General features: G+C 33.9%; 2 protein-coding genes across 2 annotated transcripts; one reads left to right on the plus strand and one right to left on the minus strand.

Annotated features, from left to right (window-relative positions):
• Window positions 1-21: 21 nt before the first annotated feature.
• LOC112052173 (tRNA (cytosine(72)-C(5))-methyltransferase NSUN6) lies at window positions 22-7,555 on the plus strand. The gene is made up of 7 exons (XM_024091150.2): window positions 22-400; window positions 889-1,084; window positions 3,466-3,622; window positions 4,310-4,517; window positions 5,107-5,397; window positions 6,720-6,901; window positions 7,398-7,555. The coding sequence occupies exons 1-7, from the start codon at window positions 287-289 to the stop codon at window positions 7,528-7,530; spliced, it is 1,281 nt and encodes a 426-aa protein (XP_023946918.2). The 5' UTR covers window positions 22-286; the 3' UTR covers window positions 7,531-7,555.
• Window positions 7,556-8,252: 697 nt separating this feature from the next.
• LOC112052172 (cytochrome P450 9e2) lies at window positions 8,253-16,578 on the minus strand. The gene is made up of 9 exons (XM_024091148.2): window positions 16,178-16,578; window positions 15,614-15,765; window positions 15,140-15,263; window positions 14,627-14,745; window positions 14,107-14,285; window positions 13,113-13,192; window positions 12,316-12,531; window positions 11,166-11,417; window positions 8,253-9,058 (listed from the first exon to the last, which is right to left on the minus strand). The coding sequence occupies exons 1-9, from the start codon at window positions 16,434-16,436 to the stop codon at window positions 8,895-8,897; spliced, it is 1,545 nt and encodes a 514-aa protein (XP_023946916.2). The 5' UTR covers window positions 16,437-16,578; the 3' UTR covers window positions 8,253-8,894.
• Window positions 16,579-17,117: the final 539 nt, after the last annotated feature.

Genomic DNA, 17,117 nt, shown 5'->3' on the forward strand with positions numbered 1-17,117 from the left:
TTGTGTACGTCTGTGGTACATTTATTGATTTTCAAATTCAAACTTGAAAGTTGATAGGATATTTTTAATTTTTGTACATAAAACATAAATGAATAATAAGTGAATAAGTTATTTAAAAGTAAAAACCTAAACCTAAAACACAGAATTATGCTATACAAAGAGTATAAGTGTATGGGAAAGTGTCTAAGATAAATAAAGATATTATTTCGATTTCCTGCTTTTTAGTTGAACTTATTAATAATTGTTGTGGCTATTCCCATTTCCCTATAGAATAATAAAACAAGCAATGTTTTTAAGTTCTTTACAGAGTTGGCTTTCTAAAGCACCTAACTATACAATATTTAGAGTAAATAAGTTAGCAAATTTTGATTGTAATATTTTGCAAAAGTTTTTAGAAGTGGTAAGTACACAGAAATATGTTTTACTAGCGGAAAGCGGGTCCGCTAGTAAAATATTATTTTACTAGCGGACCCGAATTAGAACTTTTAGGTTGGGTTTTAAAAAATTACCTATAAAACATGCAAACTCATATTGCTATCCAGGGCATAAACAAGAAAAAAATGTTGTAGGGGTATTGGAAGACTCCTGAGAACTTTCTACTTCCTAATACCATCACATCTTGTAGAAGATCCTTCTATGAATTTTCGATACAAATTATATTATAATAAAAGCTATGACTGTCAAGGGAAGATGGGAGGAACCCCCTCATAAGGGAGCCAACTCTCATAACTTTAACCAAATTTTCAACCAACCAACAAACTCAGCTTTTTAGCATCATTAAGTGATACTTCTTTTTTTGTAGAACAAATTACTAACAAATATTAATTATTATAGATAGGTACATAGTTTTAATAATATTGTATAATTAAATAATATTTCTTTTTGTAGCAAAGTAAGGAATTAAACAGCTCAGCAATTCCCAAGATAAGTTTCGTGAAGCCTGACTGTATTGTCATTGAGCAGTGGCCTGAAGGTACTGCAGTTGAGAGAAGTTCAAGCGAAGTTATAGTTGATACCATGTGTGGAGCGGCAGTGTTGAGAGGGTCTCATATTTATGCTCCAGGAGTACTTGGTCTCCCCACTAGTAGGTATATTATGAAATTATCTATCTAATAATGAACGTCTGCAACTTTGTTCACCTTTTTACCTCCTTAATGTAACAAAATCTGTTATAGGGCCTCACATTACACACATGACACCTACTAACTATAAATTACTTCCCTGGCAAATTTCATCTTTGTATGTCAAGTGGTTTTTGAAATTTCATGATGATCTTTTGCATTTATATTATACTAGCGGACGCCCGCGACTTCGTCCGCGTAAAAATTGATGTAAACTTATCTACCTCTACCTTACCCTGCTCGTAAACCTACCCAACCCTACCCTACCCTACCCCTACCTTACTCCTACCCTACCGCTAACGCTAACCCTCTCCTTCCCCCACCTTACCCCTACCCGTAACCTATCCATACCCTATCCTACCCTACCCCTAATCTACCCCTACCTTACTCCTACCCTACCGCTAACCCTTCCCTACCCCTACCCTACCTTACCCTACCCTACCCCTATTCTACTCCTCCCCTACCCTATACGTTCCATATCCTTCCCCTACCTCTACCTTGCCCCTACCCTACACTACCCCTACCTTATCCGTACCCTACCCTACCCTACACTTTCCCTAAATTACCCCTACCCGACCTCTATCCTACCCCTATCCTATCCCTACCCTCAGCAAAATTGGTCCAGCCTTTTGTGCGTGGTGCAATGACCAAAAGACTATAATTTCCCAAGCGACTTCTATGCTAATACTATAAAGAGGTAAAGTTTGTGTTGTTGTCAGGGGTAATCTCTGGATCTACTGGACCGATTTGGAAAATTTTTTTGCAAATCTCATAGGCTATGTTTGGTCCTCATATTCACACGGGAACGGGAACCACGTAATTGAAACCGCGGGGCGTCATATAGCGGCATTTCTGCGACTTTTAGAAATTTTGTATTATCTCCGAAACTATATAACTAATTAACATACTGTAAAGGCCAAATCTTATCTCTATAATATCCTTGTGATTATTAAATAATTTATTTTGATAAGGATTTAAGTTTAGTTGTGTAAATAATGACGTAAACCTTAGTTTAAAATTTAAATAATTTATTAAAGTACTAAAGGTACTATATCTGCTAAAATATAAAAGATAGATATATGGTGTCGCGGACTTTTTTGTAGAACTTTTAAAGGTTCAAAAAGCCTCCATACATTTATTTCAGTTATACGCAATGGTTGAGGCAGCGCATGCGAATAAGTAGTAAGTAAGTTTTTCGGTCCGACCTGTAAGAGAAAACCCGCGATAACTCAGTAGTTATATATGATAGAAATATAAAATATATATATAGCCTATAGCACTCCCCGATAACGTATCATTCTACTGGTGAAAGAATTTTTAAAATCGGACCAGTAGTTCCGAAGATTACCCCATTTCAAAGAATTGTTACAAACTTACAAACTTTACCTCTTTATAATATTAGTATAGATATATTAAGATTTTACCAGAGCTGTCTTACTTATGGCTGGCACAATGTTTTTCATAAGGACTGTGTCACAAGCTTTGGCTAATATATCTTTTTAAAACTAGCAAACCCGGTCAAGCTTCGCTTTGATTTATGTGCAATTATTCTCTATCCCATGCCCTTTTTTCTATTTTTTTTTTTTTTTTTTATATTCTTTACAAGTTAGCCCTTGACCTACAACCTCACCTGACGGTGAGTGATGACGCAGTCTAAGATGGAAGCGGGCTTACTAGTAAGGAGGAGGATGAAAATCCACACTCCTTTCGGTTTCTACACAACATCGTACCGGAGCGCTAAATCGCTTCGCGGTACGACTTTGCTGGTTGGATGGTAACTAGCCACGGCCAAAGCCTCCCACCAGCCAGACCTGGACCAATTAAGAAAATCTCAATCTGTCCAGCTGGGGATCGAAACCTCTGTTTTGTAAATCCACATACTACTGCGCCAAGGAGGTCGTCAAAAACTACCCTACCCTTAAGATCTATAATTATTGACTCTAAAATGTTTGTATGGGAAATAGAAATGGGTTGTTTTTATGGTTTTTCCTGGGAATTATTCTAATTTTTCGCACCTTTTAGATATATCTGTTCAGCCATTCTCAAATTTTAGTGAGACTGACAAACAGCAATTCATTTTATATATATGTATTTGGTACCTCTTTCATGTCTGTTGGACTGGCTAATATCTCCTATGACTGGGCATTGATTTTGACAAAACTTTCACTTACATATAATGTTATAAGGACTCAGGTCAACTCCTATATTCCTACAGAAATGAGATCTTTGCTAGTGAAACAGCAGGGCACAGCTATTGCTATTCCCTGCATATTATTTAGTAAATTCAAAGATTAGGTAATAAGTTAAATGCCAAAGTTTATTTACATAACTGTATTTATTTCAGACTGCAAACTGGATGAAAAAGTTGACATTTATGCTGATTTGGATGGTCAGTGTAAAAGAGGCCTCAAACTGAAATATGATGGGAGCAAACTGTATGTTGGCACTGGACAGTTGAAAATGTTGCGTTATGAGCTGTTTGATAATGAAATACAAGCTTAGTAAGATTTCCAACACTGTAATCAAAATATTTTTGCCAAAATTTAGTCTCTACTTTTTTACTTACTACTTTTTTCTAAACAAACTAAGCAAATAGTACTTGTAGAGCTTACTGAGCCGTGAGAGACTAACATTTCGAAGGACAAGAATATAAAAGTGAATAAATATTATGACCTAACAAATTAACTAAAAATGGCTATGTGGTTAGTCTGTACGCCGTAGAAGTAGGTGCGAGAGGATTACCAGCAAAATATCTATAACTTGTTTAAAGCCACGAGAACTGCAGCAAGCTCTACATTAGAACAGGGATCCAAAGCACCCACTCTGTAAATCTATGGATTGCTAAGATATTTGTCTCAAAATATAAAAAAGCCTTTTATTTAGGTTATTAGTTTCACATAACAAACTACTACAAACATAAACCCCACCCCTGTACCAAGCAGGCCATTTAGCATGTCCAATGTCTAGACTAAGAGAAAGACGAAAGCCTCAAAAGTTCTATGGTAAGAGCGGTTGGACTCATCAACGAGAGGTGGTGGTTCAATCCTCACCCTGTTGGTCTATTGTCATACCCACTCCTAGCACTGTCTTTCCCAACCAGTTGGAGGTGAATAGGTCATATATGAATTGTTAGTTGATAGCTTCTCTGGAAGCCGTCAAGCAATATTATAATTTTGTTATTGTTCCAGTGGAGTCGCAATACACATGTTGCTTCCTGCATCAAGATTGCCAGTAATTAATGAAACAGTTTGCCCCAAGGGACAATTACTACTACAGAATTTTCCATCAATTGTAGCGGGCTGGGTTGTTGACGCCAAACCTTATGAGCATATATTAGACATGTGTGCAGCCCCGGGAAATAAAACCACTCATCTCGCTGAAATGTCTGATAATAAAGTAATTACATATTTATTATGGTTATGAAGATATTATTGTTAACCGACTTCAAAAATGGGAGACTTCTCAATTCGATTGTATGTTTTTATTAACAACTTTTAACCCTACCTGTATAAACAAGGCATACATACACCAGTCTTCTGTGTTTTATCTAAGAATATCTTGCTTATTTCTACTTATGTGACTAGGTTTGAATATATTTATTTTTATGATACATACATTACATGTAAATAAGGTCAATGTTAACTAATTTATACTTATAAAGCAAAGATTGTTTGGATATTTGCAAATTAAACAAGATAATAAAATTTCAAAATCTATTAAAAATCTTTTATCGTAATTAGTTGAAAATTAGGGGACCGCGGCAGCGCCGCAAATATGACTCTTTTAATCCCTGTAGCCCCGAAAGTAATAATCGCAGATATCCTGTTACGTTTACAAAATTGCTTTACTATTAGCATACTCCTAATTTAAATACAATTTAAAAAACTGTCATCATCCCTCCTTAAATATTTTTGATAATATGTGATATGTTTTTGTAGAGGTTTTGATTATATACATTGTAATATAATTAAAAAATTTCTTACAGGCACTTATCATGGCCTTAGACAAAACTGAACAGAAAGTCGCTAAAATAAAGCAAACCTGTGAAACGCAGGGGGTGACTTGTGTCAAGGCGTTCGTTTTTGATTCACGCAAATGTCATTCAGATGAGATTACGGATTTAAAGTGTCCACCATTTCCGTCGAACACTTTTGACAAAGTTCTTTTAGATGCGCCTTGTAGTGGCTTAGGGCAAAGACCGCAATTGAAGGAATCAAAAATGTCACCAAAAATGTTACAATCTTACAAATTTGTTCAAAGAAAATTGTTTGGTGCAGTAAGTATTCATGGACATTGTTAAAATTACCAAATTTAAGTTACTAGCAGACCTGGTCAAGCTTTGCTTTGATTTATGTGCACTTCTTCCCTATCCCTACCCTACCCTACCACCACCCTACCCTACCTATATTATTTTTTTTTAATTTTCATTTGACTAAATCGTAGTATCCCCCTTTCGTACGGAGGGCGGGGACATAGCCGGTGGCCCATAAGTACATTAGAATACCATAAGTGTCTGTTTATCAAAATGAAAATAGAAATCCAGCAGTGTATCCCAATCCACTATCTTAAACCATACTAGACTATCTTAAACGCAGGGGCGGAGCTACCGCCGTATCAGCCGTATTTATGATACGGGGCCTGCGGACTACAGCGGCCCCTTAAAAGTAAAAGCGAAAATTTGTAAAATTTAATCCACAATCTCTCTTCCCGGAGAACAAAAACATAAAAAACTGCTAAAGAGATTTTCGGGATTTGCCGCTCGTCTATTGGGCTCACCAACTAATTTTGATATAGGGCCCCTCATAGGCAAGCTACGCCACTGCTTAAACGCCTGAAAAGAAAAGCATACTTGGAGCTGGATATGTAATAATCCAGTTTGAACAAATTGGGAATGTCTCCATTGGGGAATACCCATATCACTGATTATCATCCAGCCCATCTGCTCATAGTCACTTGACTGATTGCATGATACAAATAAAAATTCGATACAGTAATCATTACAGTTCGTTCCATGTAGGATGGTGCAGGTGATAGTTCGTTTCACTTTTGAAAGTTTGCCGCGATTCACGATAATAGTACGTATTATGAACGTCATACAGACGACTGTCACCATAGCCATGCTATCTAAAAACACTAATGGTGCCACCAACCAGGGCAACATGAAGTCATTGCCGGATTTAATAGGAAGAGGGAAGCAAAGCAAATCTATACTAATGCTATAAAGCTGAAAAGTTTGTTTGTTTGTTTGATTGAACGCGCTAATCTCAGGAATTACTGGTTCGATTTGAAAAATTCTTTCAGTGTTAAATAACGCATTTATCGAGGAAAGCTATAGGCTATACATTATCCCCATGTTCCTACGGGAACGGGAACCACGCGAGTGAAACCGCGCGTCGTCAGCTAGTACATTCGATAAAGTCGAGACATTAAGTATACCATCTTCACATTGCCTTACAGTTTGGGGCAGTACATTAATTAGATTATCTAAATCTCTAACAGACATGGAGACATTGCTTTATTATAAACATATACACAGATACCGTTTACTATAGTTTTATTTGTTGTAGATCATTTGATTTAACTAACAATTTTCTTTAGGCTGTACGTGTATTAAAAGTGGGTGGAAAGTTAGTTTATAGTACATGCACGATAACAGTTAATGAAAATGAGGGTATGGTGACATGGGCGTTGGAAAATTTCCCTTGTATTCAACTCATACCAGCAGAACCATTTTATGGAGGACCTGGCTTACCAGATGTTGGCCTGTCAGATGATCAAAGGTATATATTTTTTTTTTATTTAATGACTAGTTAACCCTTGCATGCGACTTCACCTGATGTTAAGTGATTATGCAGTCTAATAAGGAAGTACTTAATTGGAAGAGTTAAAAATTTATTCTACCTTTATCGATGTCATTTCCGTGAGAAAACAGGGATAGAATGCCTATGACAATCACAAATAACGTAGCTTTCTAGTGATAAAATAATTTACAAAATTGTCCAATAGATCTAGATATCACCCTCTAGAATACCACAATCTTTACCTCTTTATAATATTAATATAGATAAAATCCTAAAGTTTAGAATTGAACCCAGGTAAGAATCAAACATTATCACCCCCAGCCCATCAACTCGCATTAGAACTGTGTGGTGGGTCTAAGCTCCATATCCCTTTTACTATAATAATGTGATTTACTTGTATTTATAACATGCCTTTAAATAATAGCTAGCTTGAGTATATATGCATAATCAAGCTTCATAATGGTTTTGTTTATAGGATAATGGTGCAAAGATTTGGACCAGAAGAAGACTCATTAAGAAAAGTGGAAGATTTATCACAAAACACCATCGGTTTCTTCATAGCCTCGTTTATAAAAGTCAGTGATCATAAAATAAATTCAGGAGAATAAATATCTATTTTTATTTTTGACTACACCAGAGTTTTTCACGCATTCAGCGAGAATCATTGATTTTTCCGGTATGAAAAGTAGGATCAATTAGTTGTTGCTCAATAACCTCCTCTATTTTCCAATGAAAGCCCTATTACAATCGATTCAGCAATTCCAGAGATTAGTTTCTCTGGCCAAACAGACAGACAAATGACAATTTTATAAATTTTTGTGTTTTATTATAGTGCAAATATTGATTAAATAAATGAGAAAGGTCATTCATTCATCACGAAATCTCGAAACCTCTTGACGTAATATGATGAAATTTGGCAGAGAGGTAGTCTATAGTTAGTAGGTATCCGTTAAGACCGGACTTTGCGTTAAGGCCAGATTAAGGAGGTCAAAGGGCGAACGAAGTCGCGGACGTCCGCTAGTTACTTACAAGAACTTCAGACAAGTTATTTTGAACTCACAACACACATTTTAACTTAATTACATGTATGCACGTCATAGATGCAACAATGCATTGTCTACCCTGATGACTCATTACAAACCTCTATGACGAATCGATATTGAAAAAGAAATTTTGAAATTTGTATGTCCCTGGTTAGATGTGCATGTATGTATTGATTAATAAGTAGGTATATTATTTTCCAACCTTAACATTCATCTAAATTAACATCAGGCTCTTCTAGAATGAGACAGTTTGTAAAAGGTATGTATTTTCAAAAAAAACAATTGAATTTTTAGCATAAATGGCATTTAATATAAATAATATTTATTTTCTATCCATTTAATTACCCTTACACCTACTTTAGGCAAGATCACATATAGTATAGTAGATTATTTGTATGCAAATATTTTTTGTACCATAATGGAAATTACTAGCTAAGATAAATATACATTATACATATTATGAAATTGTAAATAAAATATTTCAACTATCTAAAAACCCTTACACCTATATAGAATTTTTAAATTAGACAAAACATTTGATAATAATTTCGAAATAATAATAAAATTTGTTCGTGATTAGTTCTGGACTAATCTACTAGAAATTAGGGACCCAAGACATTTTTTTTTTTTGTAAATACACTTCTAAATCTACACATAAAAAAAAATATAAAGGCAAGATCACATTTATTCGATAGTAATCATGTATATATGAATACAACATGATACTGATAAGATCCTTTTGGGATTACATCACATTGTTTTGTACAATAAATTATATTTATTTTAGAAATGAATTTTCTTTGTAATTATTTGTAATTTCTTTTGTACGTTATTGGGCTTACTGGCATTTATATCACACTACTGGCATGACTATCACATTAAAACTTATTTCTAAAAAGCTATTATATATTATATGATTTATCCATAAATCATATTCTTTCAACCCGTACCCAAATCCCACTTTCAGCTTGTAACAAGAATGCCTTTTTATGAAATTTTATAGGCACTTCGGTTTTGGGACACATTGAAAATTTGTAATTCCGCACGAGGGTCACAATAGTTGCTTTTGCGATGACCATAGCAAATCGAGCACCTGAAAAAAAATATAATTTATTACTACAATGAAAATAAACTGCAAATGTAACTGTGACCATATAAATAGGGACAAATTAACTTTGCTGGTGGTAAACTATTCCCATAAATTTTAATTGATAAGTCATTTTGCAAAATGCAAATTAGTTTTCGTACATAAGTAGTTGTGTTATCTAATGTGTAGCATAAACAGTCAAATTTGAATTCATTTATTATTCGTAATTATATACATTAAATAAGCCTATTTTTTTACGTATCTATCTATAAGTAGTTACTAACCTTCAACAAACCTAACACCTTTTTAATTTAGAAAGTTTTAGACTAGATACGTTCGATATATAAAGATAGAAAAAAATAACCAGTTTCGACACAATAGGGTAGTTAACTAATATAAATTTTATTTTACTTTAATGTTATTTTGCTAAGCAGCCTATTTGTAATGTGTCAATGTGAATATTTTCTATCGTTTATTTCTTATCCCAAACAGTAGATAGATGAGAATATAATTATTATATATTTCATATGGCGGAGCCCAAATCTCGTACTACCTATAGTACGAGATTTGGGCTCCGCGAGAATTAGATTGTCCTTAAGTACCTATACTTAAGGACAATCTAACAAAACAAAAAAATAATGTATATACAGCAATTATTATTAACATTCGAATTGTCGGTGCAGGGGCATTAGCCATGAGGCACGTCGATTCTATTCCTATAAACGCTAAGGCTTCGAAAACATAGAAAATATGGGAATGACAGATGCCAACGACAACTTGATCACGTGACCTGTCGACAGTGAATGTCATTCCCATACATTTTTAAATTTTTTCGAAGCGTGAGCGTTTGTAGAACGAATCGACGTGCCACATGGCTACAGGCCCAGGTTAACGCATTTCATTCTGCATAACCAGGTTATGTAGTCAATGTGCGATAAACTTGTAAAACAATATGTTTGTAATTATAATGCAAATACCTTTGTTTAAAAGAGAGATAACACTTTTGTTATTTATTAACATTGATGCGCGACTTGCAGTTTACGATCTTAATTAATATGATAGCGTAAATAATATTCATGTGCCTTTATTAGGCCACTGATAAATACTTATACTTAATAATATACGTAAGTAAGTATTATAATCAGCGGCCTAATAAAGGCACATAAATATTATCCATAAATGAATCCATATATCCCTTGGTCACACGCTATCACGCGTGAACGGCTGGACCGATTTCACTATTTTTTATGTGTTTGTTAGGGTAGGGTAGTTTAAACGCCCGAGACTTCGTCCGCGTGAAACTTATGTAAACTTTCACGTGGACGAAGTCTCGGGCGTTCGCTACTACTTAATAGATTCAAATAATTTGTTTGTACGTCACAACGTCATAATCAGCCTATTTTAATGACCCCCTACAGGCACAGGCCTCATCCTAACAGGAGTTATGGAACTTAGACCCACCACGCTGCAATACGGGTAGGGGGCGTCAGGATGTTAATGACAATGATCGGGGCCAAAGGCTTAACGTGCTCTCCGTGGGTGAATACCACCAAATTCCTAATTCTGGGCTGAGAATAGCCCGACCGATATGAAGCGACATACAATAATGGCAGAAATAATTATGTATATTACGATCACCGAAACTAGGCTGGAGCCCTTGGCCATACAAAAATTTAGGGCCCTTTAGGAAAGTAAAATGAGCGAATTATACTAACATTTTTATACTAAGTGTGACCATTTATTGTCGGTAATCAAATAGAGTATGATATAATATGCCATAATAGAATGATGCTAATTTTTTTTTACGATTATAATAACAGTTTCTTTAGGATTTCTGCGCAGAAATAGGCGCAGTCATTCGATATAATGGCGTAGTATATGCCTTGTAAATACCTTCTGATAAGATTAGTAAAAAAAGTGTAATGTGCTCATAAAAAAGGTTTTGAAAATAAATATGTAAGAGAAATTGTCAGTCCTTCGGGGTGTGCCCTTATGGTGAAGACGGTATTGATTACGATATTGCATCCCTGAATGAACTATAGCAACTACTACTAAGACATCAATTGCATCATAATATATTAAACACGTACATTTTTTACTTAAAATAACTTACCAATGCAGTTCCTAGGACCAGCGCCAAACGCCAAAAACAAATGTGAGGGTACTTCGTTCTTCCCCTCGCGTGTAAATCTTTCCGGTTTAAATATCTCCGGTTCAGGATATATATCCGGATCCATATGGATTCCGTATGTGGGTATTGCGATGAAATCATTCACTTTAAGCTGCACAGACGTTCCGGGCAATGTGTACGGTTTGGTGCATTTCCTATCGAGCCTAGCCACTGGAGGATACATACGTAGCGTCTCTGAAATTACCATTGTTATCGCCGTTTAGTGTTGGAAATAGTAGTCTGTGACGGATATGACGTCGCTCCATCTCATGTTGGCTTCAGTGTGCTCGTGGCGTTCGAGTCGTCCACATCTCTTGTTGTGTAATTCTTTATAGGTTACTTGGGATAGTCGGGGAGAGTGACTTGAGTGGAAAAGGGGAGTGTTTGATATCAGTCAAAGGTACCTTTAACCCTATACACATCGTTCACAAGTACGTGACTCCACTCAAGGTCATTCTCTGCCATTCTAGGATCTTATTTTGGTTACAGTTTGATTTATTAATTAAGTTGTCCTGACAAGTGTTGTGAATCATAACCTTTGTTCGACATTAGTTTTCCTATATTTGTAATCACCTTTTGAGTCCGATAATACCATGTTGAATAAATTATAAAATGATTTTTGAAATTTATTAGCAAACTGACATTCTAGAGGAAAAAAGTTTATCTTCCTCAAAATTAAAACGAAAAACATTTAAATTTAACGTATTTCGATCAGTTTTTCATAAATTAACGGATTTATTAAGAAGACGCTGTGGTATCTTTAAATGTCAAACAGTTGTATTCTTCACAATTAAATATTCTAAATATGGAGGGTAGAATTTCAATTCAGGGTACTTTACTCTCTTTAATATTTCATAACTTTATATCATAAGTTGACGCTAACGCCATTCTGGTTTGGGTTTTATTTATCGTTTACAAGTGGACATACCCAAATCCGAGGACTTTGATTTGCCTCGCGCTTCACAATAATACAATGCGGTGGGTGTATACTATTTAACAAAAATACTAGCATATGCTTTTCGATTATTTGAGAGTGGGAAAAGAAAGATTGATCATGTTTTAAAAAAATGGATTCGCTACTAATAAACCATACCTGATATGAATGCATCAAGATAATCCAGCTCTGCGATGTGGTCATAGCATAACTCTTCCCCCTTTGTAATCTCTTCGATATGGTCTCTTAGTTTATTTTGTATTTCTGGTTGAATAGTCATCTGATAAATGGCGAAGGACAGTAACGTGCTTGTCGTCTCAAACCCAGCTATGAGAAAAATCAACCCTTGCGCGTCTACTGTGTCATCGTCCAAGTCTTTAAACGTAACAATACTAATTAAATCTTTATCAATAAAGTTTTTTTTTATTTATTGACTGTTTTAGAATTATTGGCAACGAAAATTATACCTAAAGGCCTTTAAATATAGTTCTATATATATATATTGAAGTATATTTAAAACTCAGAGCAAATTCAACTACTTGAATTGAGTGCCAAGAAGTTGTGTTTGGCACTCATTGAGTGGGGACGTTTTTTGGTCGCTGATTGTGCATCCACTTTTTAATAGGAGATCGATGATCCTTAGTAAAAAATGTGATCTAAATGTTTTGATGAATTATACATATTTTTTATACTTTAATCACGTTATTTTAAACTTTTAAAACTTAAAATTGACAATATGTGTAAACGAAAATGGCACTTGCATGAAAACAAAAGAAAAATGTTGCCAAAATTGGTTTGCAAATTGCAATATTTCATTTCGTATATTTTCATACTCCTTACACCTTGTATTACAAGATTAGAATTCTATTACATGTACTTAATCGTATTTTATTTTAATTTACTTTTCAATCAATTTTGAATATCTATGGTATTGAGTACATTTTATTTTAACTTACGTCTTTCATTTTTAGTGCCTTCAATATCTTTTTCTTCAGTTAAAGAAGCATCAATTAAAAGTTGAAGAAAGTCATTTCGTCTGTAAAATGCAATATATTTTTTTAGAAATGTACTTTAAGAACTTTGAGAACATTATAGTCGACTATGATAAAATAATAAATATGGATAATACTGCATAAGGGCTTTTAAAACACGAGTGTATACAAAACGAAAAAAGGGAGTTTTACAATAGAGGGCCGAGAATTCTATATTAGAGTTTTAATTTCTTTTAGGTTCCTAATCTTGTAGCAACATCGACATTAAGCGAATCGCAGGGATTCGCTGGATGCAGGTGGCTCAGTATTGTGATGTTTGGAAGTCCCTACAAAAGGTCTATGTCCTGCAGTGGACGTCCATCGGCTGATATGATGATGGATCTCATAACAATAAATCTTTTAAACAAAAAAGAACAATAAGTAATTTATATATTACGTTTTAATATTTAGGTATATCTATCTACAGGTTGTCCCGTAAATAGCGCGACATACTCAACAGTTTTTTTTTTTCAAAACTTATGTACGTTATATTTATATAGTCGATAAAAAAGGTTCATTAGATGAGACAAGTATTCTGAAATAATTAGCAAGTCTAAAATCAACACGCCTAACTAGCCCAGAGGCCCGCTCGACATTTGATCCGTGTCTGCCTTTACCACATATCTAAGGACTATGCGGATTGCGGTGCAGTTTGCTTCATTTTTTTTTTTCACCTCTTGTCTATAGCGTCTCACAGTGGCCTAGTTGTTTTCATTTTACTTATCTAAGAACACTTGGGTTATTAAGACAAATCTAACGATATTAAATTAATTAATTAATTACGTTAATCCATTCAGCAGTTTAGAAGATATGAGGTAATAAAGAATATTACATACATACATACAAGATTCGCGCGAAAAACATAACCTTTCTTGCAGTCGTGTAAAAAAACAAACATAAAAACAAACATTTGACCTACCTAGTTCCTAGTAATATCCTTTCAGTTCTAGTTTTCCGTAATATGTTAACAAGTCTCTTATTCGCTTCATAGTTAAAAACCGATACGCTCATATATTTCATTAGTGTAGGTGCAAATAATAAAATTGAAAATATTAATATCCTTTTCGGCACTGACATTTTATTGAAGTTCATTGCAGTCTAGAACAAAACAAGTTTTATAATTACACTTATGAGAAAGATAATTTTATGATAATCAAACATTCATTAAAATTATATTATATTATGTATTATCATTATGAAAATTATAAAAAGGAGCCTCAAGCTAATATTAAATATTAAATAATAATGATGTTGCAGTTTCCAAAAATACCTACATAAAAAGATTTTGAGCAACATATGTGTATATGTATTTAGCCTTGTTTTATTATTAATGTACGTATGTAAGAAAAAGATGTTATAAAGAAAGAAGATTTTCAAATGGATATTATTCCACAAGTGATGTAATAAAATAGAAAATAAGACAAAGTGTAAATGCATACCTTTTTGAACTCAGCATTTTCATCTTTAAGAGTGTCTGTGCTTATTCCAAACGCACATACTCCTGTTATTTCTAATGTCAGGTGTACCATCATATCTTTTACCTCAACATCAGAATTGTCTAAAAAATATTAAAATCAAATAAGGAATTGTGCACATTCTAAGTTTTTTCTTTCATACAAAGGTTTACAACTTAATTACCACCAGCAGGAGGGTTTGGTCTACATGTGGCTACTTTTTCAAAGGTTGCAAGCTGCTGCTGACCAGCTAATGCCATTATGTAAAGTTTTGGGTGGTTTTGTAGCCTCAAGGTATTTGGAAAAATATGTTGCTGACAGCCAATGGCTTTGGGTAGTGAAGGGTCATTGTTTAGAAGTCCCAACAAAACCCCTATAATCAGCAATAGATGCCCATCAGAGGTTAAATACCTTATCATCATCACCTCTGATCTCTCTGTTCAATACAAATAACAAAAAAAAATGTTATGGCAGTTTAAATGGTGATATGATACTTACTATATTTGTCTAAGAAGTTAATTAGTTGGTTTGTACACTCCTGAATCAGTGGAAACATATTTTTTATGCGGGCAGAACTAAAGGCAGGTCTCACCAAACCACGTACAACTTTCCATTCTGAACCCTAAAATATTTAGATAACTTTTAATGTTATTCATTATTAATAACAAAATTTAAATTTTCTTTATTGTAAAGCAGAATATGTTGAAACTTAGAATAAAGGAGAAGGTAGAAAGGGAACTCTGAAAGTGGAACAGACTGTAATTTAAGGCCAAATAGCAGGTAGACCAGAATATTGAAGTGTTAATTCAAGTCCTTAAATGATTAGTACCCAGGGCCGTAAAATAAATAAAATAAAGCATTTTGAAAGTAGGAGGAATTTTTCAGCCTGTAGGAGTCTGGAATCTCCCCCATAAAAAATGAATTATGTAAGAAATTACTTTAATTATTGACATACTTACTGATAAAACTTACCTGTAGGTGTAGAATAGACCTGTTTATGTATTTAGGTTCATTAGTAGGAAGAATAGCTCTATCACAAAAATGGTCAGAATCTCGAATTGTAATCGCTTTTATTAGCTCAGGATCAAGAACATATAAAACTGGTCTCCTTCCTTCAAATATACCTACAAAATTATAATTAATATAAAAATAAGATTGACATAAATACAAATTATTAAGAATAATTAGCCGTATAGGTAATCTCATTGGTCCAGTGCTATGTGACTTCAGATCAGGAGGTCCTGAGTTCCAGTCCTGGCACAGGTTATGAGTGAATAACCTTTCCTTCCTTATGTGAAACTTTCAGTAATAATTCTCAGCCCATAGTTGGGAAGTTGGTGGTGCCTCGGAGAGCACATAAGTCCAGGTGGTCCTGTTCATTATCATTAACATCTAATAATGATGGTTAAAAGAATTAAACATTATAACCCTAAGTGCAGTGAGTCCGAGCTTCATATTATTTCTCCTCAAAGAGAGGCGGAGGCCTAAAGTGGGCTGTTAAAATAGGCTGATGATGATGATGATGATTTAACTTACCACCGAAACGTTCTCCTTTGAAGTATTTGTAAGTATCTAATTGAAACATAATAAAAGATTTCTGCGCAATCAATCTACTCAAAAGGTTTCCAAAGAAAATAGTAGGTTTCATATATTTTATTCTACGTTTTTCAAAATAATCAAACGTATTTGTATAGTGGAAATATACGAAAAATATAAAACTGAGAAATAATAACAGCTTCCATTCTTCTAAAACCACTAGCAATTTGTCTAGCCAACTTAAAAAATAATTATGCATTTTGTTGACCTACAAAATAGAAAAAGAACTTCAATAATATTTATAAATAGAGCCTTTTCAGTAAGTAATAAGTTTAGCACTGTTAAATAATTTTATGGAAATAATATAATTGCGATTTGTGTGAGTGACAGTGACACAACACCATAGAATACACACACCATGCCATGGGAACTTAGAAGAACGTGAAATCTTTATGAATCAGCGCCATCTACATCCTAGATTTAAGATTCCAGGATAGTAAATTCAATTACTTATGGTGTGTATGTATTATAATGTTTTTAGAGATTTAAACCGTGTAAGTATGAAAAAAAACAAAAAAAAAAGAATTATTTATCCTTTTAATTTTGACGTGCAATAGGAAGAATGTGTTTGTATTTCTAAAGCAAAGGGATTATTAAAGAAAGACAGTAACCGTACATTAATTTCATCGATATTCCTTAAAGTCATTTGGCCTAGTGGTGCATAACAAAGATACGATTAAATAATCCTGAGTTCGAGCCCGGACAATGGAAAACTTTTTGTCTTTATTTTATTTTTTTATTTTTTTTCTCAATTAGTTTCTTCAACTATTACAAAATTAAAAATCTCTTATTTACAAAAAATATGCATTATTATTTTTATAACATAATGGATACTATACTAAAAATACTGTAGCTACTCACTAGATGGCGCTATCACAAG

This window comes from Bicyclus anynana, chromosome 14, assembly GCF_947172395.1.
Source record: "Bicyclus anynana chromosome 14, ilBicAnyn1.1, whole genome shotgun sequence".
NCBI lineage: Eukaryota > Metazoa > Arthropoda > Insecta > Lepidoptera > Nymphalidae > Bicyclus > Bicyclus anynana.

Excerpts from the sequence above, each read along its gene's own strand:
- LOC112052173 (XM_024091150.2), top strand. The coding sequence starts at position 287 with ATGTTTTTAAGTTCTTTACAGAGTTGGCTTTCTAAAGCACCTAACTAT. Across the intron at positions 1,085-3,465 it reads AGTACTTGGTCTCCCCACTA|ACTGCAAACTGGATGAAAAA; the intron begins GTAGGTATATTA and ends TATTTATTTCAG. Across the intron at positions 6,902-7,397 it reads GGCCTGTCAGATGATCAAAG|GATAATGGTGCAAAGATTTG; the intron begins GTATATATTTTT and ends TTTTGTTTATAG.
- LOC112052172 (XM_024091148.2), bottom strand. The coding sequence starts at position 16,436 with ATGCATAATTATTTTTTAAGTTGGCTAGACAAATTGCTAGTGGTTTTA. Across the intron at positions 15,264-15,613 it reads GGTCTATTCTACACCTACAG|GGTTCAGAATGGAAAGTTGT; the intron begins GTAAGTTTTATC and ends TAAATATTTTAG. Across the intron at positions 14,746-15,139 it reads TAACTTCTTAGACAAATATA|ACAATTCTGATGTTGAGGTA; the intron begins GTAAGTATCATA and ends AATATTTTTTAG.